We start from the raw sequence: 26,104 nt of genomic DNA, 5'->3' as shown, positions 1-26,104 counted from the left end.
AAATCCTCTGGCCAGATTTTGAAATAAGCTGCTGTACTTGATGGCAGGTTTGCATAGAGTAGAAGGTTTTCTTTCATTATAATGACTGTCGATTATACTGTTAAAAAATAAAGGAGGCTAATTACACAAGACAAATTACATCCCATCACGAGAGCTACACTACAGTATCCGCTCTCAAAATGCAGGGTTAAGCTGCTAAATGGCAAACTACTATCTAGCTTTGAATTCAAACTGGATTAGTTAGGAAACAAGATAAAGGAAAGGTTTTCGGTTTCATTTGCAAGCAATGCTTTTCTTACAAGGGCAATGTGAGTAGTTTATAGTATCATTTGCAGTATCAGTAGCAGTTTGCTGTAGCAAATTCTCATCGGAGTTTTGAAAACTCAAGGTCTTTGTTTTGTTTTTAATATATTTCACTGGATTTGTCTTCCCCAAATCGGCTACTTTCAGTGGTACTGTGATCGTATGTGTCCAGACGGGACAGAATTTTAAAGTAGCCTTTAAACAGAAAGACATCAACGTTTTAATCAGGCATTATTAAATGCCATTGCCAAATTGAGTCCAGTTCAGTAGGCGCTGGCCATTTGTGCAACGTTGCTGAGCACTCCTGGTCACAATCGGCAAATTACATGAGCTGGGCTATGTCACTATTGACTGTGACAGTGAGATTTCCCAGGGGGTTCCATGAACTAACGAAGCACAGCTCATAGGGCTCAGTCTGCACTTTTACCGACTGAAACACTCAGTCACACAGACCAAAAAGAAAATACATTTAATTTGAAAATACAGAGGTAATTTGGAAATCATTTACATATGAACACATGGATCAATACTGCTGCAGTATAATTGTCCTCTCCAGTCGCTTTAAAGCTTTTCAGTGACCTGATAGGCCCCCTGGATTCTGAATAATAATCTGTTTCCGTTATGTTCCTTGCATTACCGATTTAACTTTTGAATTCATGTGCATTATTTTTCTCTAACTGTATATACTCCCCCTCCTTCTTTTTTCTATTCTTTGGGACACCACATTATGCAATTTGTTTTGTTAATGTGTACATGTATATAGTTATTTAGTTTATTTGGCTTTTTTTTATTATCAATTCGTAAAGTGCTCTGTGGCTACCTTGCAAAGGGTATTACCTGAAATTAAATGTATGATGCATATATACACAGGGGTTAAATTGGGATTTGTTATGTGGTGGGGCTCTGTGGTTTCATGGTTTCGAGGGGTGCCCACAGTACCCGCGGTCCACAACACAACAAACATTCCACCACTGACCACCATATGTTATGAAACGGACTCGAGAACAGCAGGCGTTGTAGGCGCTACATGCTAGTAAGCTAGCGTACCTGAGAAAAAATGAAAAGTGTTCAGTAGACCTAGGGGTCAAGTTCCAAATTTCGTGATTTATTTTCACGAATAAAAAAGTTTCAAAAGCATAGGCTTTAGCTTCACAAATCTCACCCTGTGGCAACAAACAGTAGCCTACTGTACATGTCAAGTAGTGACTAACGCAGACCTAGCCTTCCTTTTCAAGTAGTCTGTAAGCTTCTTCCTCTTTGCCTCACTCATATCTTTTACTTCTGAAACTTTGAGATCAGATCATCGGTAGGAAACGAACTTGTGACTTAGTCTTATATAATACGAGTGCAAAAAAACAAACGAAACCTTACGTACACTTCACTTCAAGTGGCGGGAGCATAAACCATCACTCCGATCGCCCTTGAATGACGCTATCGAAGATTTTTTTTGAAGTTCTGTAATATTGTAAATTTTAGGGGCGGACCTCATTTATTATGTGCTACAAAGGCAACGCTTTTGAATCATTGCTTGAATTAGTAAGAACGAGAAAGGTGTAAAAAATTTACGAGGAAAGTCGTAAGCCTATGTGCCGGGGCTGAGCCCTGGACAGCCCCGGCCCAATTTAACCCCTGTATATACATATGCGATGAGCAAGAAAGTCTGTATTAAATAAACACAGGTAATGAGCTATACTCTATATAGGAAAACTAAATCTTTAATAATAATTTCAGTTGCTCAGGGAAAACATTTTATTTTAATAAGTTTTTTTTTTTTAAATAGCTGTACAAATTATTGGCATTCTAAAATTCTTATAAATAAAATCAAACAAAATGAAATCTGTATTAACATTCTACTCAAAGAACTATATGGTGGCCTTCCATGGATTCCTGTTTCACTGGGTTATAAAAATTAGGTTACGGGCATGTAAAATCCTTTTATCATCCATCACTATGGGGAAAGCCAAATAACTCACTAATGTTTATTCACCCTCATAAATCAGGCAATGGTTAAAAAAAAAGCTTAAAACCTAACGTCTTGATATAATATACCATAGGGCTGGGCGATATACTAATTTCAATATTTTTAGACGTTTGGGCGATACACGATATAGATATCTCGATATTTCTTGTTTTTATCCAATCAAGCTATAAAATAAGACCAAAGACATTCAAACAAATACTAACAAATACCACATGCAGGCTGTCATGGTAAATATATGCAGAATGCAACACATTACAGTGCAAGTGTTGTGTGATTACTATTACGTGTGTTATGTTGTTATGGTGTATATATATATCCACAGTATGATTTACTGTCACATAACAACAATAACACAAGTAATAGTAAATCACGTAACACATGCGCTGTAAAATGGTATAGATTCAGGTAGATTTACCACATCTGGGATTATAGTGGCGCATCTGCTAGACAGGTAAATTTTTTCTCTGTCACGTTTCGATTTCGAGTTCACTCTCCTCCATGTTTGTTTGTGTTTCTGAATGCACATTTCTTGCCTGAATCCGGCACATGTGGAAGAAGCGGGAAGAACGCAAAGCGTAAGCAAATGTCCAAAAATATTTCCATAAAGAGTGGGATTTGCGACACAACTAAATAAACGATGGAGCATAATGTGAAATGATAGATGTTTTTCTATCGTCACATGATACAGTGAGGGAAAAAAGTATTTGATCCCCTGCTGATTTTGTACGTTTGCCCACTGACAAAGAAATGATCAGTCTATAATTTTAATGGTAGGTGTATTTTAACAGTGAGAGACAGAATAACGACAAATAAATCCAGAAAAACATATTTCAGAAAAGTTATAAATTGATTTGCATGTTAATGAGGGAAATAAGTATTTGATCCCATATCAATAAGCAAGATTTCTGGCTCCCAGGTGTCTTTTATACAGGTAATGAGATGAGATTAGGAGCACTCTCTTAAAGGGAGTGCTCCTAATCTCAGCTCGTTACCTGTATAAAAGACACCTGTCCACAGAAGCAATCAATCAATCAGATTCCAAACTCTCCACCATGGCCAAGACCAAAGAGCTGTCCAAGGATGTCAGGGACAAGATTGTAGACCTACACAAGGCTGGAATGGGCTACAAGACCATCGCCAAGCAGCTTGGTGAGAAGGTGACAACAGTTTGTGCGATTATTCGCAAATGGAAGAAACACAAAATAACTGTCAGTCTCCCTCGGTCTGGGGCTCCATGCAAGATCTCACCTTGTGGAGTTTCAATGATCATGAGAACGGTGAGGAATCAGCCCAGAACTACACGGGAGGATCTTGTTAATGATCTCAAGGCAGCTGGGACCATAGTCACCAAGAAAACAATTGGTAACACACTACGCCATGAAGGACTGAAATCCTGCAGCACCCGCAAGGTCCCCCTGCTCAAGAAAGCACATGTACAGGCCTGTCTGAAGTTTGCCAATGAACATCTGAATGATTCAGAGGAGAACTGGGTGAAAGTGTTGTGGTCAGATGAGACCAAAATCGAGCTCTTTGGCATCAACTCAACTTGCCGTGTTTGGAGAAGGAGGAATGCTGCCTATGACCCCAAGAACACCATCCCCACTGTCAAACATGGAGGTGGAAACATTATACTTTGGGGGTGTTTTTCTGCTAAGGGGACAGGACAACTTCACCGCATCAAAGGGACGATGGACGGGGCCATGTACCGTCAAATCTTGGGTGAGAACCTCCTTCCCTCAGCCAGGGCATTGAAAATGGGTCGTGGATGGGTATTCCAGCATGACAATGACCCAAAACACACAGCCAAGGCAACAAAGGAGTGGCTCAAGAAGAAGCACATTAAGGTCCTGGAGTGGCCTAGCCAGTCTCCAGACCTTAATCCCATAGAAAATCTGTGGAGGGAGCTGAAGGTTCGAGTTGCCAAACGTCGGCCTCAAAACCTTAATGACTTGGAGAGGATCTGCAAAGAGGAGTGGGACAAAATCCCTCCTGAGATGTGTGCAAACCTGGTGGCCAACTACAAGAAACGTCTGACCTCTGTGATTGCCAACAAGGGTTTTGCCACCAAGTACTAAGTCGAAGGGGTCAAATACTTATTTCCCTCATTAACATGCAAATCAATGTATAACTTTTTTTAAATGCGTTTTTCTGGATTTTTTTGTTGTTATTCTGTCTCTCACTGTTAAAATACACCTACCATTACAATTATAGACTGATCATTTCTTTGTCAGTGGGCAAACGTACAAAATCAGCAGGGGATCAAATACTTTTTTCCCCCACTGTATATATCGTCATATCGCACAGCCCTAATATACCACAATAATTAAGAAGTTAAAAATCAGTGGAACAGTGGTAAACCTGCCTGGTAGAGGACACAAGTGCATCTTTCCCCCACGCACAGTGAGGAAGATGATTTGGAAGGCAAAGTAGAATCCAAGCACCACAGAACAGAACTTGATTGCCTCTTGGGGTCACTAAAGCTTCATTCACCCTCAAATACCAGCAAAAAGCAGGCAGGACTGTGCAGGATGTACCGTTACACACAAAACAGAGAATGCCGGAAAGAGTGGATATGCATCACAAGATGTAACATGTTTCATTTGTTTACACTGAGGTGGGGTGCGAGATGCAGGAACTTTGTTTGCTGCTTTGTCTTTTTCAAAGTGATAGAGATGCAATGGATTTTGTGTTTCAAGATGCAAACCAAAATGCATGGGTGGGCAAAACGCAGGTTGCAATATGAAGCCAGATGGAAGATGCGCCTACAATCCATGGCAGTTTACAGATACATATCTAAGGTTGTAGACTATTCTGATTGGTTACTGGTTATGCAAGTTAGCTAACACAGTGTCACGACAATGCAAGGACGCTGAAGATTCCAGCTCCCTGGAGAAGTGTTGGAGAGAAAGGCCAAGTGAGTCTCCACCTCCTCTGAAGCACAGGGCAGTGTCAAAGGCACCCCCTGAAATAAGGTTCAGTGTAGGCAATCACTGGCCAAATCTAACAAATGTACAAAATGCAATAGGTGCCATGATACAGCTTGTACATGCAACACAAAGTACATCTGCATGAAGTGTCATGAGCCATTGTGTCCTGGGTGCTTTGCGAACTTTCACTCCCAGCAATAAAATCTGCCAAATTCAACAAATACTTGAAGTGCTTGAAACACACTCATTGGAAAAAAATATATTTTTGTTATTGAATGAAAAGATGTGTCATTTGTATTTGGTTTTAACTTTATGGTTTAGGCTACTTATGTTTTTGGTGTTTTTTACCTTTTCTTTCCACCCCAATGCATTAATTTATTCTCTAATGACTTGTTTTATGTTCCATCTTCCATTCCCAGGGTGGTTTCTGTAAACTGTGTTGTTTGGTTTCTGTACAATGTGTTGTTGCTTTAAAAGCTTTGGCAATACTGGAGCATTCTTGTCATGCCAATAAAGCACATTTGAATTTGAATTTAAAATATGTGACAGAGGCCTTCATCCAGCAGTGGATTTATATATACATACACACACAAACACACACACACACACACACACACATGTGTGTGTATATATATATATATATATATATATACACTCACCTAAAGGATTATTAGGAACACCATACTAATACTGTGTTTGACCCCCTTTCGCCTTCAGAACTGCCTTAATTCTACGTGGCATTGATTCAACAAGGTGCTGAAAGCATTCTTTAGAAATGTTGGCCCATATTGATAGGATCGCATCTTGCAGTTGATGGAGATTTGTGGGATGCACATCCAGGGCACGAAGCTCCCGTTCCACCACATCCCAAAGATGCTCTATTGGGTTGAGATCTGGTGACTGTGGGGACCAGTTTAGTACAGTGAACTCATTGTCATGTTCAAGAAACCAATTTGAAATGATTCGACCTTTGTGACATGGTGCATTATCCTGCTGGAAGTAGCCATCAGAGGATGGGTACATAGTGGTCATAAAGGGATGGACATGGTCAGAAACAATGCTCAGGTAGGCCGTGGCATTTAAACGATGCCCAATTGGCACTAAGGGGCCTAAAGTGTGCCAAGAAAACATCCCCCACACCATTACACCACCACCACCAGCGTGCACAGTGGTAACAAGGCATGATGGATCCATGTTCTCATTCTGTTTACGCCAAATTCTGACTCTACCATCTGAATGTCTCAACAGAAATCGAGACTCATCAGACCAGGCAACATTTTTCCAGTCTTCAACTGTCCAATTTTGGTGAGCTTGTGCAAATAGTAGCCTCTTTTTCCTATTTGTAGTGGAGATGAGTGGTATCCGGTGGGGTCTTCTGCTGTTGTAGCCCATCCGCCTCAAGGTTGTACGTGTTGTGGCTTCACAAATGCTTTGCTGCATACCTCGGTTGTAACGAGTGCTTATTTCAGTCAAAGTTGCTCTTCTATCAGCTTGAATCAGTCGGCCCATTCTCCTCTGACCTCTAGCATCAACAAGGCATTTTCGCCCACAGGACTGCCGCATACTGGATGTTTTTCCCTTTTCACACCATTCTTTGTAAACCCTAGAAATGGTTGTGCGTGAAAATCCCAGTAACTGAGCAGATTGTGAAATACTCAGACGGGCCCGTCTGGCACCAACAACCATGCCACGCTCAAAATTGCTTAAATCACCTTTCTTTCCCATTCAGACATTCAGTTTGGAGTTCAGGAGATTGTCTTGACCAGGACCACACCCCTAAATGCATTGAAGCAACTGCCATGTGATTGGTTGATTAGATAATTGCATTAATGAGAAATTGAACAGGTGTTCCTAATAATCCTTTAGGTGAGTGTATATATATATATATATATATATACAGTACTGTGCAAAAGTTTTAGGCAGGTGTGAAAAAATGCTGAAAATTAAGAATGCTTTCAAAAATTGACGTTAATAGATTATATTTATCAATTCACAAAATGCAAAGTGAGTGAACAGAAGAAAAATCTACATCAAATCAATATTTGGTGTGAACACCCTTTGTCTTCAAAACAGAATCAATTCTTCTAGGTACACTTCACACAGTTTTTGAAGAAACTCGGCAGGTAGGTTGGCCCAAACATCTTGGAGAACTAACCACAGTTCTTCTGTGGATTTAGGCAGCCTCAGTTACTTCTCTCTCATCATGTAATCCCAGACAGACTTGATGATGTTGAGATCAGGGCTCTGTGGGGGTCATACTATCACTTCCAGGACTCCTTGTTCTTCTTTATGCTGATTCTTTAAAGCTTCTTTATGCTTCTTCTTTAAAGCTTGTTGCTTTGTCGGAAGCATGGCTTTTTGGCAGCAAGTCTTCCATGAAGGCCACCCAGTTGTATTCCTCCTACACAGCTGTTTCTGTTTCAGTTAATGATTGTGTTTCAACCTACATATTGAATTGATGATCATTAGCACCTGTTTGACTTATATGCCTACAAAATCCCTGACTTTGTGCAAGTGTACCTAGAAGAATTGATGCTGTTTTGAAGGCAAAGGGTGGTCACACCAAATATGGATTTGATTTAGATTTGTCTTCTGTTCACTCACTTTGCATTTAGTTAATTGATAAATATAATCTATTAACATGTCTATTTTTGAAAGCATTCTTACTTTACAGCATTTTTTCACACCTGCCTAAAACTTTTGCACAGTACTGTATAAAGTTATTAGAAGTTAGAAATGTTTACAACTACAACTACTTTCCATAAAACCTTAGACAAGATGGGGAGATTTTAAATGGATCAATCGTGTTTAAGTAAATTTGGATCTGCATTCGATTTATTGAGGAGTGGTTTAAATACAGCAGGTTTAAAGGGTTCAGCAACAGAGCCTGAGAACATAGAGGTGTTAAGTATATGATGTATTTAGTAGACTGGCAGAGATTCAGTTAGCAGTTGAGTAGGTATGGGGTCTAGTGCAAAGGTAGTGGTTTTCATTAAGGTAATTAAGGAATCTATTTCCTGATGATTCACTAAGTTAAATGAGGTAGGTAGGTAGGCAAAGACTGAGTATGACTGCACGTCAGCTATAATATGTGGGGATGTTTTACAATTCTATCTGTATTCTAATATTAGCAACTGTACTGTTCAAATAAACCATTAAGTCAAAGCAGGTGATATTGGGAGGGATGACCTGCTGATTGGTAAGTGTAGCAATTGTGCTAATAAGAAATCGCGGGTTATTCTTATTTGTCTCTGTAGAATAGAATTAGAATAGTAGGCAGACTAAGCAGATAGGGCTTGCTTACATATATGGTAACAAAATAAATAAAGGAGTTATTTTTCCAGATCAGCAGGGACACACGGATCCGGGGACACAAATAGAAATAGGGCTTCAAGGCATTGAAGACAAAACCAGAGACACTTCTTCACACAGAGTGTTGTCGCAATCTAGAACATAGTTTCCTTGGATCACTTAGTTATTAATGGACATCAAACGAGCATGATGGGTCGAATGGCCTCCTCTCGTTTGTAAACTTTCTTATGTTATCAAGTTCTTATATATGTGTGTATAGGCTCATATAAGTACATTTATATGATTTTATAGCAACTGAAGAGACTGTATTATGTTTTATATTAATAATACTATGCAGACCGATCAAAGTAGATTTATTAAGCTAGCAACAGCCACTAAGGCAGTTGTTCAGGGCATACCCTCTAGACATTCCTCTCTCCACTTTGACTTCTGTTTATTATGATAACAGGATCACCCGAACAGAGAGAGAGCCCAGAGCTGTTTGTTAAAAGTCTGTTTGTGGACTTAATTGCTTCCCCAGATTGGCAGGAGCTGTCTTTAAGAACATAAGAAAGTTTACAAACGAGAGGAGGCCATTCGACCCATCGTGCTCGTTTGGTGTCCATTAATATCTAAGTGGTCCAAGGATCCTATCCAGTCTATTTTTAAATCTTCCCAAACTTTCAGCTTCTACCACATCGCTGGGTAGTTTTTTCCAGATTGTGACTACTCTCTGTGTAAAGAAGTGTCTCCTGTTTTCCGTTTTGAATGCCTTGAAGCCCAATTTCCATTTGTGTCCCCGGGTGCGTGTGTCCCTGCTGATCTGGAAAAGCTCCTCTGGTTTGATGTGGTCGATGCCTTTCATGATTTTGAAGACTTAGATCAAGTCCCCACATAGTCTCCTCTGTTCCAGGGTGAAAAGGTTCAGTTCCCTCAGTCTCTCTGAGTAGGACATTCCCTTCAGACCTGGAATAAATCTGGTTGCTCTCCTCTGAACTGCCTCCAGAGCAGCAATATCCTTCTTGAAGTGTGGTGCCCAGAGCTGCACACAGTATTCCAGATGAGGTCTAACTAGTGCATTATACAGTCTTAACATTACTTCCCTTGTTTTAAATTCTACACTTTTGACAATATACCCGAATATTCTGTTTGCCTTTTTTATTGCTTCCCCACATTGTTTGGATGGAGAAAGTGAGGAGTCCACATAGACTCCTAGGTCTTTATCATGCGTTACTTCATCTAGATCTGTACCTCCTATAGAGTAATTATAGTGGACATTTTTGTTACCTGCATGTATTACCTGGCACTTGTCCACATTGAATTTCATTTGCCAGGTGTCGACTCACAACTGAATATTATCTAAGTCCCTCTGAATAGCTTGTGCTGCCAATATTGTATCTGCTGAGCCACCTATTTTAGTATCATCTGCAAATTTGACAAGTTTGCTAACTATCCCAGAGTCCAGATCATTAATATAGATTAGAAAAAGCAAAGGCCCTAGTACTGATCCCTGTGGAACTCCACTAACAACCTCACCAACACCCTCTGTTTCCTATACATCAACCAGTTCATAATCCATCTACTAACATTACCCTGAATGCCTACAGCTTCCAATTTGAGGATCAGTCTTTGGTGTGGAACAAAAACAAAACAACAAAACAAGTTCTCACTGAAGGAATTCCCTGAAGCTAGCTTGTTAATAAAGTTTCAATTTGCCTGATATATTATATATATATATATATATATATATATATATATATATATATATATATATATACCGATCAGCCATAACATTATGACCACTGACAGGTGAAGTGAATAATACTGATAATCTTGTTATCATGGTACCTGTCAGTGGGTGGGATATATTAGGCAGCAAGTGAACGTTTTCTCATCAGAGTTGATGTGTTATAAGCAGGAAAAATGGGCAAGTGTAAGGATCTGAGCGACTTTGACAAGGACCAAATTGTGATGGCTAGACGATTGGGTCAGAGCATCTCCAAAACTGCAGCTGTTGTGGGGTGTTTCCAGTCTGCAGTGGTCAGTACCTATCAAAAGTGGTCCAAGGGCGAACTGACAGGGTCATGGGCGGCCAAGGCTCAGTGATGCACGTAGGAAGCAAAGGCTGGCCCATGTGGTCCGATCCAACAGATGAGCTACTGCAGCTCAAATTGCTGAAAAAGTTAATGCTGGTTCTGATAAAAAGGTGTCAGAACACACAGTGCATCGCAGTTTGTTGTGTATGGCGCTGCATAGCCGCAGACCAGTCGGGGTGCCATTGCTGACCCCACTGCCGAAAGTGCCTACAATGGGCACGTGAGCATCAGAACTGGACCGAACTGGACCACGGAGCAATGGAAGAAGGTGGCCCGGTTTGATGAATCACGAGTTCAGGGTGTTGACTTGGCCTCCAAATTCCCCAGATCACAATCCAATCGAGCATAATATTATTATTTTTATTTCTTGGCAGATGCCCTTTTCCAGGGTGACTTACAACATAAGTGCAAAACAAAGTGCAAAACAAAGTGCAAAAATACAGTTAAGTACAAGGCATCAAAGTTTACAAATTCAATTTACATTAAACATAGCAAGTCAAAATATACATTTTACAACTTCCAATTTACACAGGCAAGTACAGTAAGTGAGGTCATACATCCTGGACAGTAAAAGCTAAGTGCTGTCAAGATGTAGGGTCACAGTCAAGGGCTACGGGAAAGGGAACAAGGAGGAAAACAATCAAAACACAAGAAGCATAATAAAACTCTGTGAAGTGCTATCTAACGGGAATTAAAAGGACTAATATTAAAAGTACTGTCTGAAAAGATGTGTCTTGAGTAAGCACCGGGAGGAGGTCAAGGACTGTGTTGACTTCGGTGGGAAGGTCATTCCACCATTTAGGGGCCAGGGATGAGAAGGAGTGGGCTCTGGAGGAAGGAGAATGGAGAGGAGGCAGAGTTATTCTTCTGGCACAGGAAGACCGCAGTGGTCTGGAGGGGATGTATGGAGAGACGAGGGACTGAAGGTAGCTTGGTGCAGTGTGGTTGAGACAGCGGTAGGTGAGGGTCAGTGTCTTAAAGGATGTGCTGCTAACGTCTTGGTGCCAGATACCACAGCACATCTTCAGAGGTCTAGTGGAGTCCATGCCTCAACAGGTCAGGACTGTTTTGGTGGCAAAAGGGGGACCTACACAATATTAGGCAGGTGGTCATAATGTTATGGCTGATCCATATATATATAGTATATTCATCTCTTGCCAGTTGATCTTTTGGCACAATTAAACTTGTCTGTTTCTGATTGAAAAAAAAAAAAAAAGTCCTTAATGGTGTGCATACTGTATTGTACAAACTGTAAGAACAATCAGGTAAATAAATATTATCGCAACTTCAACATGCCGTTCTGCATTCTTGCTCAACATACTATGTTTTGTTTTGAAGAGGAAAGGGTCTAAAACAAACAACAATAATAATAAAGTTTAGTCACATCTACGTGTATTTCGTAATACTTTATTGTCGGTACTGCACCGTGCATACACTATTCTGTAATAAACTATATTGTATTGCACTGTAATAGATTGTACACTGTATTATAGGCCTAATGCACTGTAATATAATATAACTTTGCAGCTACACATTCGATAGTATTACTACATACGCCCAAAGCCATCCTTTATCAGGGAATCTCTGGGCGTGCGTGTGGTTTCGTGATAATGGATCAATAGTTAATCACCATCGCCGTCATCATCACACAAACATACATACATACATCTCCAATTACTATCCAGACATTTAACAGTTAAAAAACAGTCCGTCTGCTCCCGCCTCCAGTACAAAGTGAAAGCAGCTTTGCTTTGTAAAGGGGGTTATAATCTTAACTTGCTGGTGCTGTACTCGTTTTGTATACTAAGGTAAGACAATTAAGCCGTGATATGTCTATTTGTGTCTTTTGCCTAGAGAATATTCTACATTATATTATTATAATGTATTCGCTGCATTCACACAATGATGTTTCTTTTCGTGTTTTGACAATAATTCCTGAGGACTATATTATCGGATGCCTACCCTGTACCACTCCCCTGAAGTGCACGGAAGCACTTCAGGGGAGCAAAAAATACATACACGTTTTTTGTTTAATGTTTGTTTAACACTTTTAATAACAAACAAGTTATGAACAATCGAACACCGTCGCTATTATTATTCGTTAAATATATATGTGTAATTTACGGGGTCCCCCCCCCCCACACACACACACACACTCTTCGTTAAGGATATGTTTTAAGAAGATTTTAAGATACTGAAAACAAAACCGTGTAAATCAAATTAGTATTGTAGTGCTGATAAAACGACAGTGTAGCAATGACTTCAAACACCAGGAGACTTTATTTTAGTGTTGACCAGAAATAATAGCCTGCTTCATTTATTGAATGGAAACATTCACATTTTTATTTTTGGAAGCCATATGTACACCTAGAGTTTCTTTAGACTGAATACAAATTCAAATCTTATAAGAAAGATAGCTTAACATTTGATATACACAAAGCAAGCCGTATTCAACACAATTTTGTCCTAAAAGCTACCCTAACATTTTCATTATGCAAAATAATTAAATTACCACAATGGGCACAATTAATAATTAATTGATGTGTGAATAACACAGAAATAACACATGCATACCTTATGCATTTCTTCTTTATATCAAAGTTAGGGATAGGGTTATTCGATTTTAGGTTAATAATAATAATAATAATAATAATAATAATAATAATAATAATAATAATAATAATCCTGCTGCTTCTACAGTACGCCTTGTTGATTTTTGTAGGTTGTATGTAACAACAGTAGGCTAAATTATTTAAAAGTTTAATTAATTTTTTTTGTATTTTGTCAGTTACGGTTACGGCTTTGGTTTTCTAGTTGCATACATTAATCCGTTATAATCATGCCATTTTAAACATTTGATTATTATTATTATTATTATTATTATTATTATTATTATTATTATGGACTTTAACATAATTATGTTGTGATTTATTAATATGATTTGTTTTGTAGTCAATGAAATATGATGCAAAAAATGAAAGATATTAAATATAAAAGCCTTAAATATTTTGACACCAATTACCTTTGACTGCTTAAATACCACAGCTTAGAAGCACAAGATGCATATTTGGTTGCACCTCATTTGGCTGATGTGTGTCTCAAAATGTGAGGAAAATGAGGCATTGCCTTTATATTATCTCATGGTGCATTCAGTCTCTTTCTTTTTCTTTCAGCAAAGACCTGGCCTATTTCTGGTAGTCTGATATCAATTTCCCTAACTTAAAAAAATTACAAATATAATAACTCCCAGCTACTGGATCATATCATGGACAACATAAAACAAAGGAAAGTGTTTCTTTTGGAGGTGCTGAGCTGTGACTCCGATTATATTCTTCAACATGTTCAACAAGCAAAAATCATTACAAATCGTGAGTACAACAACATCAAGAGCTCCCCCAACAACAATGAGAAGAAAATGATAGATCTTCTTGACTTAATTATTTTCAAGGGCAACGAAAGTTGTCTGGACTTCCTCCAACTTCTTGACAAAGAAGACATTAAAGACACATTCCCCAAACTGAGGAAATCAGCGCAGCCAGTTGGAAATATATCAGGTAATGTGTCCTTCAAAATTATTTAATGGACATGCAAGACTAACAAAACAAAGCTGTGCTTTTGATTACTTAAGTTGTCTGGACTGAGAAGAAGTAAAACAAATGAATGAGATATTGTGGATAACTTAAAAGTTTTCATGTATTCCTTTTAAACAACATAGGTTATCTTATTTGATTTAGTTTTTGCAGGAAGACCTACACAGGAGACACAACAGGAGATAAATCAGGTATCATCTAAACTGTACTACATAATTACAAGTTCCTGCTTCACAGTTAAACACCATTGTTTATAATGATTTTTTATATATATATATATATATATATATATATATATATATACACACCGATCAGCCATAACATTATGACCACTTGCCTAATATTGTGTAGGTCCCCCTTTTGCCAGCAAAACAGCCCTGACCCGTCGAGGCATGGACTCCGCTAGACCTCTGAAGGTGTGCTGTGGTATCTGGCACCAAGACGTTAGCAGCAGATCCTTTAAGTCCTGTAAGTTGCGAGGTGGGGCCTCCATGGCTCGGACTTGTTTATCCAGCACATCCCACAGATGCTCGATTGGATTGAGATCTGGGGAATTTGGAAGCCAAGTCAACACCTTGAACTCTTTGTTGTGTTCCTCAAACCATTCCTGAACCATTTTTGCTTTGTGGCAGGGCACATTATCCTGCTGAAAGAGGCCAATGCCATCAGGGAATACCATTTCCATGAAAGGGTGTACATGGTCTGCAACAATGCTTAGGTAGGTGGTACGTGTCAAAGTAGCATCCACATGAATGGCAGGACCCAAGGTTTCCCAGCAGAACATTGCCCAAAGCATCACACTGCCTCCGCCAGCTTGCCTTCTTCCCATAGTGCATCCTGGTGCCATGTGTTCTCCAGGTAAGCGACGCACACGCACCCGGCCATCCATGTGATGTAAAAGAAAACGTGATTCATCAGACCAGGCCACCTTCTTCCATTGCTCCGTGGCCCAGTTCTGATGCTCACATGCCCATTGTAGGCGCTTTCGTCAGTGGACAGGGGTCAGCATGGGCACCCTGACTGGTCTGCGGCTACGCAGCCCCATACGCAACAAACTGCGATGCACTGTGTGTTCTGACACCTTTCTATCAGAACCAGCATTAACATTTTCAGCAATTTGAGCAACAGTAGCTCGTCTGTTGGATCGGACCACACAGGCCAGCCTTCACTCCCCACGTGCATCAATGAGCCTTTGGCCACCCATGTTGCCGGTTCACCGCTTTTCCTTCCTTGGACCACTTTTGATAGGTATTGACCAATGCAGTCCGGGAACACCCCACAAGAGCTGCAGTTTTGGAGATGCTCTGACCCAGTCGTCTAGCCATCACATTTTGGCCTGTGTCAGAGTCGCTCAGATCCTTGCGCTTGCCCATTTTTCTTGCTTCTAACACATCAACTTTGAGTACAAAATGTTCACTTGCTGCCTAATATATCCCACCCACTGACAGGTGCCATGATAACAAGATTATCAGTGTTATTCACTTCACCTGTCAGTGGTCATAATGTTATGGCTGATCGGTGTATATATATATATATATATATATTTTTTTTTTTTTATTATAATGATTATCCACTATCCATATTTCACTGTTTTGTAGGCAGTTTATTTATTGAAAACAAATACTAAGGCATGATTGAAGATGTATTTGTTTGCATGAAGTGTTATCTGTACTGAATAATAGAAATGGCTATCTTCCAAATAGTTTCAAGCAATTTTAAAAGAATTAAAAAAAAAAGGTTAATCTACAGAAGTTGATATCAGTCTTTTAAATTGTAGGAAAGGTAATTAAAAGGAGCACTACTGCCATCACAAAATTATTAAGAGACATCACTTTGAAGTTTGCCAGCACCATGAATCATTTCAAAATGATGATGACAATGTTTTCATGGTAGAGGAGAAAGGATTTGAGGAACGAACTTGAAATCTTACAAACCGAATTAGTGAAATAAATAAGTAACCAAGTGACTGTTTTTGCCTCCACAGGGAGATGAATACAAAATGTCTAGTCAGCCTCGTGGGTACTGTTTGATCTTCAATAACTCAAATTTTCTTCAGCTGAAACCACGCTCAGGAACACACAAAGATGCAGGTGAGAGTTTAAGCTCATAATAGTAACATTTCTGTTTCCAACTTTGCCAGCAGAAATTACTGTTGTTTGTACATTTTTAACATTTTTGGAATCATTCATCGTTTGTCAAGTACCTACCTCCCATACTAGTGACAGTAGTGACATTAGTTAGATTTAGACTAGCCATGTTTGAACAGTGAATTGAGTACTTTGGGAGGGACTGGAGACAGGAAAGTACATAATAATACACACTAAATTGTATTTTCTTTACTGTTCTTCTTTCCTTACAGGGGCTCTACACAAAGGTTTCACCTGGCTGGGTTTTACCTTTTTTCAAACCAACTTTATTTTCCTGGAATTAACCAGACAAATGTTGTAAATAAAACATACCACATAATTAATTATACTTTTCTTTTTCCTTACAGAGGCTCTAGACAAAGTTTTCACTTGGCTGGGTTTTGAAGTGAACACATTTCACGACCTGAAAGCTGATGAGATGCACGCTAGGCTGAAGGAATATGGAGAGATGTCCCATGAGGGGAAAGATTGCTTAGTGTGCTGCGTACTCAGTCATGGAGAGTTGCAGTGTGTCTTTGGTACAGATGACCAAAAAGTCACAATTAAGGAAATAATCTCATTTTTTGATGGCAGGAATTGCCCCTCTCTGCTGCAGAAACCCAAAGTCTTCTTCATTCAGGCCTGTCAGGGGGAAAAAATGCAGGAGGCAGTGAGGGTACAGGCAGATGGAGGTGACGTGCATCCTGGGCTGGAAGCTGATCTGAAATGCCATAACATGATTCCAATCAATGCTGATGTTCTCCTGGGTATGGCCACTGTTCAGGAGTGCTTGTCTTTAAGACACACTGAAACAGGGTCCTGGTATATACAGTCACTGTGCATGCAGCTAAAAGAGAGCTGTCCAAGGTAAAGCTTTCAGTTAAATAAAATAATTTACTGACAAAAATTTAATTAAGTAACTTCTTAGACTTAGCATGCATTTGCGGCCCACAAACATGAGAATTTTGATTACTTTAATTGATAAAAAGATCATTTTGATTTTTGAAGTTTGCTTTTAAAGTGTGTAGTAAGTTTTTCTAACCACACCTCCCAAAAAAGAATAAAAAATAACAATAAAGTAGTATATTTATGAGAAATGCTTATTTTGTATCAATGAGTTACTCCCTTATTCCATTGTTGAAATATATTTTTTGCTTTATATTGCTATTTTTAAATAAAAATGTAACATTTGTGGTATTTGTAATGGTGAGCCCACTGATTAATTTAGGTTGCTCACCACTGCCTTAGACCATTCGATTGTGGCTTGTCCCTTTATTTGATAGGATATTGTGTTTTTCACAGAATGCTTAAGAGCAACATCTCTACATTAAATACAGTAGAAAGTGGAACACTCAACTTTATTTTAAAATGATAAAAAATAAGAAGCTGATTGCTAAATTATGTTAATTAAAAAATTAAGACACCACTTAACATTGATTTCTGAAATTGGAGTGGTCTCTTAATTTTTTCCAGAGCTGTATATATATTTAAAGTTAATGTGATGTAAACCGGATAGAGTTTATCAATTTACCGAAATGTAGTTTTATAAGCTTTAAGAAGTTTTATCTTCTTCTTTTGCCCCTTTTGAAAATCCATTCTATAGTGGAGGAGCTGAAACCAAAAGTAATTTTCTGTACCTTATAGTAGCTTGGATATTTTTTAAATGTAGCATTCCTCTGCTTTTACTTTCCAGAAAAGAAGACATACACACAATCCTCACAAAAGTCAACGAAGAAGTTAGCAAGAAGTCGGCGTTCCTAAAAAAACAACTGGCGAAACAAATACCAGAGCCCAGGTATACTCTGACAAAGAAACTGATCTTTCATGTGCCTGAACATTCAAGACCTTGAAACAGTGATATCCCTGTTCCTGGAACGCCCTTAGTGCAGTTAGTTGTATAAGTAACCTAAAAGACTAGTAACACTGGTTATTTGCATTAGTCACTTGTTCAACTGGGTTTAAGGTGATTTTTCCAAAAGATCTCTAAATGACTGAATTTACCAGAACTGCTTGATCAAAATAAAATGTTTCCCCAATCTTTACACATTGATGATTGAAGGGTGCCCACTAAAACTTGCTAGATTGGGGTTGTCCAGTACCAATGCTTGAGATCCCTGCTTAACTGGTTGTGCACACTCAGGACTCCCAGTATTTCAGTTCTAATCCAAACTAAACCAATTCTCCTTTCAGTCCACTGCACTGAAGGTCCATTACATATTCCATTAATGGCTAAATATCATATTATTTTTTATTAATTTACACAACAGTTTGATAAATTGTGTAATCAAGACCCTGGCTGAAATGAAAACCAGGAGACTAGCTCTACACGAGCCGGTTTGGAAATCCTTGTTTTAGAGCTACACTGAATTAAATACGAATTACAAATACATTGAATATTGAACACCGTGAAAAGCTACACTTCCAGTTTACTTATAAAAGTTGTCTGCAGGTGTTTTAAATTCTAATTAGATTGATGCACTGAATATTGTGAACTGTTCTTTTTTCCCCTCTTGAATTTAAAATGGTAAAAATTAAACACTTATTGAAAAGTTTATTAGTCCAGTTCTCCTATTCAACCTTTAGATTGTGTCTAATCTATTTGTTTCAGTTCAAATAAACATGTTGTTTGTATCTCTGTTTCCCAATCTATTTGATACCAGTAATTATCACAGTATTTGCAGATGTTCATGTTATGAAATTGATTATATATATTGTATCTTTACATTTGTATGTAGTATAGCACCCTTTACAGGGTAACCACAGAGAACATTACAAATTGAAATAAAACAAATAGACATATAAACAAACAAAAAATATACCATTCAGCACAGAGGTGAGAAAACCAAAAGCTCCTTTAGGGTGGCAGATTGTTATAGGAGAACATTTATCTGGATGTGGTCCCTGGCTCAAGGCCTACGCTTTATAGTTGCCTGCCCTTCAGGAAGTACAATTTTATCAGACTGTGCTGCAAGGTGTGATTTTTCCACAGGGGGTCTCGCAGGTGAGTCCATGAACACAGTCCAATTCAGTCCTTGAGTAGCCCCCCCGGCTACTGCTGGAAAAGATTAGTCTTCAGCCTCAATTTAAAGAATGAAACAAAGGGGGCATATCTAACATAGGCTTGAAGATCATTCCACAGTTCCACAGTAATGAAATACTCTGCCACTTGCAGTTTTCTTTTGCATTTTTGGGACCACCAGATAAACGGCTTCCTGGGATCCGAAGTGTATTCGGTAAGAAGGTCTTTTAAATAGGGAGGTGACAGTACCCCAGTGCTTTAAATGCTAATAGGAGAACTTTGAAATCCATCCTGTAGCACAAGGGAAGAGATTGAAGAGAGCCTAATACTAGAGTGATATGTTTATTTTTATTAAGATTCTTGCAGCAGCCTTTTGAACTAAATGAAGTGCAGAAACATAATTGCATTACAATAATCCAATCTACAAGTAACAAACGCGTGTAAATTTCTTAGTGTCTCGTAATTAAATAATTTTCTTCATTGAGCAATTTCTAAGCTAGAGGAAGGAATCGTGACACATTTTGAATATATTATTTAAAAGATCGGCTTAGGTTACAGATGACACCCAGGTTCCACGTTGTCATTATTCAGTCCTGTCGGCACATTTAGTTATATTAAGTATTAATGTAATAACTTGCAGTTTTCTCTGGGATAAAAAAATCTCTGAAACTATATAACTGATAAATACGTATAGTTTAATAGATAATAGGTATAAAAATGAATTAATCGTTTCATAACATTGTTTCAAGCGAAGAGATAAAGGCATGTGTTAAACATATTACAAAACTTTTCATTTTCCATTTATTGCTACTGCTTGATCTATAGATTATATGTTTGTATTCTTGCTGTTATTATATATTTGTTTGATAAAATTATATGTAGTTAACGTTTTAGTACATTTAATGTAGTACATTACTTTGCTAGTCATATGAACAGCGTACATTCTTAAAATAGAGGATACGAATAACAGGATTGTATAACGCAAAGAAACACATATCCACGTTTCGTCTCGAACAGTAAGTGCAAACAATGCCTTTTCTTTTCCTATATGTAATTTCACTACCCGGAAATTATGACATATTCCCGTATTTGAAGGGAGGTACAGCCACAAATTGCTTGTCGTCCACGATACGCTGAAGAATTGAAAAAGATATGGTGGATTTAATGCAAATGCTACAGAAACAATATTTTCTGAAGTGACGGTCTGGTAGAAAATAGAAGGTACAGTACAGTTCTTTATTCGTTAGATTTTAGAAGGCTTTATGTGTCTTTCTTAAAACTTTTTTTCGCCTGGCGCCAGAGTAATTCGTAGCATGACCTGATTAGCGTAACAAGATTTAATGTTGTTAATAAAGTTTTTATTTGAATGCCACAGATTCTTTATAACAGTATTCACATTAACAATGTATTATACACCTTGATCATTGAGATATAAACTGAAAGTGAAAGTCTGTAGGCAGTAAGCAGTACTTGCTTTTTCAGGACAGTTTAAACCAAACTGTATCATTCAATCTGTTGTGATTTGAAACTTATATGCTAATATTTATTTATTGATTTGAATATTATTTAAATGCAAGAATAATTGCAAAACACACGTAAAAAGGTGACATATTGCTCACAAATGGAAGTAGAAAAAACGGACACTAAAGCGTAATAGAAAGAAAAATGTATGTATGTATGTATGTATATATACCTATATAATGTATGTGTGTGTGTGTATATATATGCTCTGTACGCCACCACAATGGATTTAAAAGGAAACAATCAATATGTGCTTAAAGTGTAGACTTAATTAATTTGAGGGTAGTTACTTCCAAATTGGTTGAACACCTATTTTTATATGTGGTCCCCCAATGTTCCCTCAAAAGTATTTGGACAAACTAACATAATCATGAATTAAATTGTGAGATTCAATACTTGGTTGCAAATCCTTTACAGTCAAAGTCTGGAACCCATAGACATCACCAGATGCTGGGTTTCTTCCCTTGTGATGCTCTGCCAGCCTGTACTACAGCTGTCTTTAGTTCCTGCATGTTCTTGGGGCCTTTATATATATATATATATATATATATATATATATATATATATATCTCTGGAAAAAAATAAGAGACCACTCCAAGTTCATATATATATATATGGATATGTATAGGGATATGAAACCACAAAGATGTATGCTTAGAATAAGAAGTAGAGATAGAAAAATAAATAAATGGATCCGGGAACAACCGAAAATCATGGTAAAATGGCAATGGTCTGGACATATTACAAGAAGCAAAGAACAAAGATGAACAAAGCTACTATTGAATGGATACCAAAAGATGAAAAAAGGCTTAGCAGATGACCGCATTAAAGATGGGAAGATGAAATGTTAAACTTTGCAGGCATGACATGGAAAATGTCTATAGATTGAAGCAAGCATCTTGGGGAGGCCTTCATCCAGCAGTGGACCAATATAGGCTAATGGTGATGGTGGTATATTTGCAGTGCCCTTAGAAAGTATAGTCTCAGTGCCTCAGAGTTTCATGCATTTTAATGAGGATTTTATTCCACTTATATACACACCATACTGCACACTGCTAAGGGTAAAAAAGTTTTTATTGTGAAAAAAATATATGAAAAATACAAAACTGAAATATAATTGGATTAGTTACCACCCCCTTGAGTTAATATTTGGTGGAAGCGCTTACAGTGGTGAGTCTAATGGGATAGATCTTTTCCAGCTTTGCACACCAATTTGGCAATATTTTACCTTTCTTTTTTACAAAACTGTTTACACTCTCTCACATTTCTTTTGCAACAGGAAGTCAATCCACAAAGATTCGATTGGATTTAGGTTGGGGTTAACTGGGCAGGAGGTTTTCTTCAAGGAGATTTTTACATTTTGCTCTATTAATTTTCCCTTCTATATTATTATTATTATTATTATTATTATTATTATTATTATTATTATTATTATTATTTCTTGGCAGACGCCCTTATCCAGGGCGACTTACAACATGAGTGCAAAACAAAATGCAAAAATACAGTTAAGTACAATGCATCAAACATTACAAATTCAATTTACATTAAACATAGCAATTCAAAATATAATACATTTTACAACTTCCAATTTACACAGGCAAGTACAGTAAGTGAGGTCATACATCATGGACAGTAAAAGCTAAGTGCTGTCAAGATGTAGGGTCACAGTCAAGGGCTACGGGAAAGGGAGCAAGGAGGAAAACAATCAAAAACGCAAGAAGCATAATACAAATCTGTGAAGTGCTATCTAACAGGGATTAAAAGGACTCATATTAAAAGTACTGTCTGAAAAGATGTGTCTTGAGTAAGTGCCAGAAGGTGCTGGGTGTAGGAGAGCGCAGAATCGAGGGTCACTCCTAGGTTTTTAGCGGAAGAAGAAGGAGAGAGAGTGTCCGTTGAGAGAGAGTGTCCCTTATCTTGAATAGTGTCCCAGTCCATGCTGATGTGAAATATCCCACAATGTTTCATAGTAGGGATAATGTTCTTTGGGTGATGCACTGTGTTGGATTTTTACCAAATGTAACACTTTGCATTTAGGCCAAAAGATTGATTTTAGTTTTGTAAGACCATAAACCTTTTTGCCAAATGGCTACAGAATTTCTTGAATGTTTTTTTATACTTCAAACAGGATTCAAGGTGTTTTTTCTTGTGCCTGGAGTTTTCAGACTTAAATTGGTTATTTATATCTCTTTTCAGTCCCAATTATTACCATCCCAATGGATTTCCAGGAACAGCTTCTTAAAATCGACCAGAGGCTCAACAGGGATGAAGCGGAGGCCCTAGCATTCCTGTGCAAAGACCTGATGGAGAAAGACCTGAGTGCTGTCACATCGGCCAGCCTACTCTTCTCTCAGCTCAAACACTATGGCCTCCTGGAAATTACAGATCATTTCATCATCTCAGAGCTTTTGTTCAGGACCCGGCAGTTTGCGTTGCTTAAAATATTGGGAACATCTAAACAAGATGTGGAACAACAGTTGCCAAGTAAAGGAAAAATTTCACTGTACAGGTGAGGGATCCATTGGTTTTGCACTGTTCTTAACTCTGTGGGGTCCGCCCTATGCAAAACGACCCGGTGCCGGGCCGCGCGTTCTAGGTCATATTACTCTAATCCTGTCTCCCATGGGTGCGCAAAGGCTGTCTCTCCCGAAAACTGCAGGTCTTTAGCTTCCGAATGAGCCTAATAATGGCCATTTCCGTATAAACAGTGCTGAGGTACATGCCCTTTTAAGAAACCCGTATGTGTTTTTTGGTGACGCCCCAGAGGTGAGAGGAGGGCTGCATTCCAGGCCCTGTTGCCCGAATCCTGTCCCTCATTAGCAAACGGGTCTGTCACTCTCTTACAGGGCAGGACTGTAGCTTTACAATGATACCAAACGCCCATATCCGAGCATGCTAGGTTGCGCTGAGCCGTGTGTTTGTGTGAGAGCTCACCGACCGCACATGGGGAAGCAGTGCGCATACAGAAGACGCGATTCTCTGACAGAGCAGAACATAACAACATAAGAAAGTTTACAAACGAGAGGAGGCCATTCGACACATCGTGCTCGTTTGGTCGATACATACGAAAGACGCCATACAGCAAGAACACCAAATACAAATTTAGATAAATCTAGATAAATAGAATCAGACACAAAAAATAAAACACCTTACCCTTCGAAAACAAATCACAGATGCTGATTCTGTTTACAAATCTATAAAAGTCACTGACAGTCTATTCTGTACGAATAGAATAGAATAGAATAGAAAGCCATGGCAGTTTTGTGGCTGGAATGAGTACTACAACAACAGTAAAGCCTATGTTTCTATGAAAGGCCTCAAGTGACAATATTCAAAAGCCAGATGTTTGGAATTCTGTTTCCCTGTTTAGTATTCTTTATTATTTGTATATAGTTATTCCGGCTGATGGTAGTCTAATATAAATGGCTGTAATTCCTGTTCTGGAGGTCAGGTTTGAGTGGTTCTTTTTTACAGAAGTTCATAAGACTTTGAAGTTTCACAGTCCAGTGTCAAAAGTCTGCCTGGAGCCCTAAAAAAGTGTTATATTGACCATAAATTCACTTTTTTCTTATAAGCGCTTTTGTTTTTCTTCACTTTTTAGATTTATTTCTTAACTCTGCTGGGGCAAACAGTTATCTCTGGTGTTTTCTGAATCTCCAGATTGTGCCGAGTGTTTCCATATAAGACACTTGGCTCTAGCCCTTGTAGTTACAGAGTTATAAGTAAAAATATGACAACAATAAAATCAGGCGAAAATGGGGGGGACCTCTAAGGTCTTGCTTTTTTACCCTTTTTGAGGCCTTTGAAGACTTATTTTGAATAACTGCAGAGTGTCTATAGCTTACCACTAATACTAAAATAATTAAAGCAATACAACATAAAAAAAGCATTTTGCATTATTGGCATTAATGTCTCTGCCCACCTCCCCACTGAGTAGCTGATATGTGGTGAGTGTACTGGTGCACTCTGACTGCTGTCGCATCATCCAGGTGGGTCCTATACATTGGTGGTGATGGAGGTGGGACCCCCTAACATGTAAAGTGCTGCTAATGCTTCTGCGAGTGACTTGCAGCACAAACATTTTTTATTTAATCCTGCCCCTAGGCCTAACTCTATATTACAGCAGCAGGAAGATCAGAAAATTCGTAAATGGTGCTGCTGGTATGGTGGTCCCTCTGATGGGGATAAATAGCCCTTGGGTGGTGATGACTCTTCAGTCCTTGGGGTGTGGGTGCACTGTTAGCCCTCCATGGTGGGGTGTGTCAATCAGACCTCTGGGGTTTGTTGTGCATCGTTGGGCTTCCAGGGTGGGGGTCAGGTTGCCTCGTCATAAAAACGTGAGCATATGCAAATTAGCCCTGTACACTCTGAGAAATTGACGATTTCGCAAGCCTGTAGCTCAGGCAGTGGTTCCCTGTGGGGTGCAAGACCCTCTATGGGGGGGGGCACAGGTAAAGAGCTGAATGGGTAAAAAGTCAAGACAAGATGCACGAAATCCACAAGGGGATCCGACAATTATTCATTGCAGCCCCCACTGAAATCGCATTGATAAACCGATTTAGGAAAGATCTAGTAGTCTATGTGGACTCCTCACTTTCTCCATCCAAGCAATGTGGGGAAGCAATAAAAAAGGCAAACAGAATGCTAGGGTATATTGTCAAAAGTGTATAATTTAAAACAAGGGAAGTAATGTTAAGACTGTACAATGCGCTAGTTAGACCTAATCTGGAATACTGTGTGCAGTTCTGGGCACCACACTTCAAGAAGGATATTGCTGCTCTAGAGGCAGTTCAGAGGAGAGCAACCAGATTTATTCCAAGTCTGAAGGGAAAGTCCTACTCAGAGAGACTGAGGGAACTGAACCTTTTCACCCTGGGACAGAGGAGGCTACGTGGGGACTTGTTCCAAGTCTTCAAAATCATGAAAGGCATCAACCACATTAAACCAGAGGAGCTTTTCCAGATCAGCAGGGACACAAATGGAAATTGGGCTTCAAGGCATTCAAAATGGAAAACAGGATACACTTCTTTACTCAGAGAGTAGTCACAATCTGGAACAAACTCCCCAGCGATGTGGTAGAAGCTGAAAGTTTGGGAACATTTAAAAATAGGCTTGATAGGATCCTTGGATGGGTCGAATGGCCTCCTCTCGTTTGTAAACTTTCTTATGTTCTTATGATTAATTTTCCATAGACCTATCTCTGTGAAACGACTTTTCACACACTTTCACGACTCACAAGAGTGGAAATCA

At 38.7% G+C, this 26,104-nt stretch overlaps 2 protein-coding genes across 2 annotated transcripts in view; both read left to right on the top strand.

Annotated features, from left to right (window-relative positions):
• The first annotated feature begins 12,314 nt into the window (after positions 1-12,314).
• Positions 12,315-18,945, top strand: LOC136711813 (caspase-8). The gene is made up of 6 exons (XM_066688315.1): positions 12,315-12,406; positions 13,772-14,152; positions 14,333-14,379; positions 16,173-16,278; positions 16,683-17,181; positions 18,008-18,945. Exons 2-6 carry the CDS (start codon positions 13,864-13,866, stop codon positions 18,162-18,164), a joined length of 1,098 nt encoding a protein of 365 aa, XP_066544412.1. The 5' UTR covers positions 12,315-12,406; positions 13,772-13,863; the 3' UTR covers positions 18,165-18,945.
• A 1,481-nt stretch (positions 18,946-20,426) lies between these two features.
• Positions 20,427-26,104, top strand: part of casp10 (caspase 10, apoptosis-related cysteine peptidase) — a 33,449-nt gene continuing 27,771 nt past the window's right edge. The window contains exons 1-2 of the mRNA XM_066688309.1: positions 20,427-20,554; positions 23,051-23,363. Coding sequence (XP_066544406.1) covers positions 23,071-23,363 — 293 coding nt within the window. The 5' untranslated portion in view covers positions 20,427-20,554; positions 23,051-23,070. The remainder of the gene's footprint in view (positions 20,555-23,050; positions 23,364-26,104) is intronic.

This window comes from Amia ocellicauda, chromosome 16, assembly GCF_036373705.1.
Source record: "Amia ocellicauda isolate fAmiCal2 chromosome 16, fAmiCal2.hap1, whole genome shotgun sequence".
In the NCBI taxonomy this organism is placed as follows: domain Eukaryota; kingdom Metazoa; phylum Chordata; class Actinopteri; order Amiiformes; family Amiidae; genus Amia; species Amia ocellicauda.
Note: the sequence above shows the minus strand (reverse complement) of the source record. Positions and strands in the feature narration are given on the sequence as shown.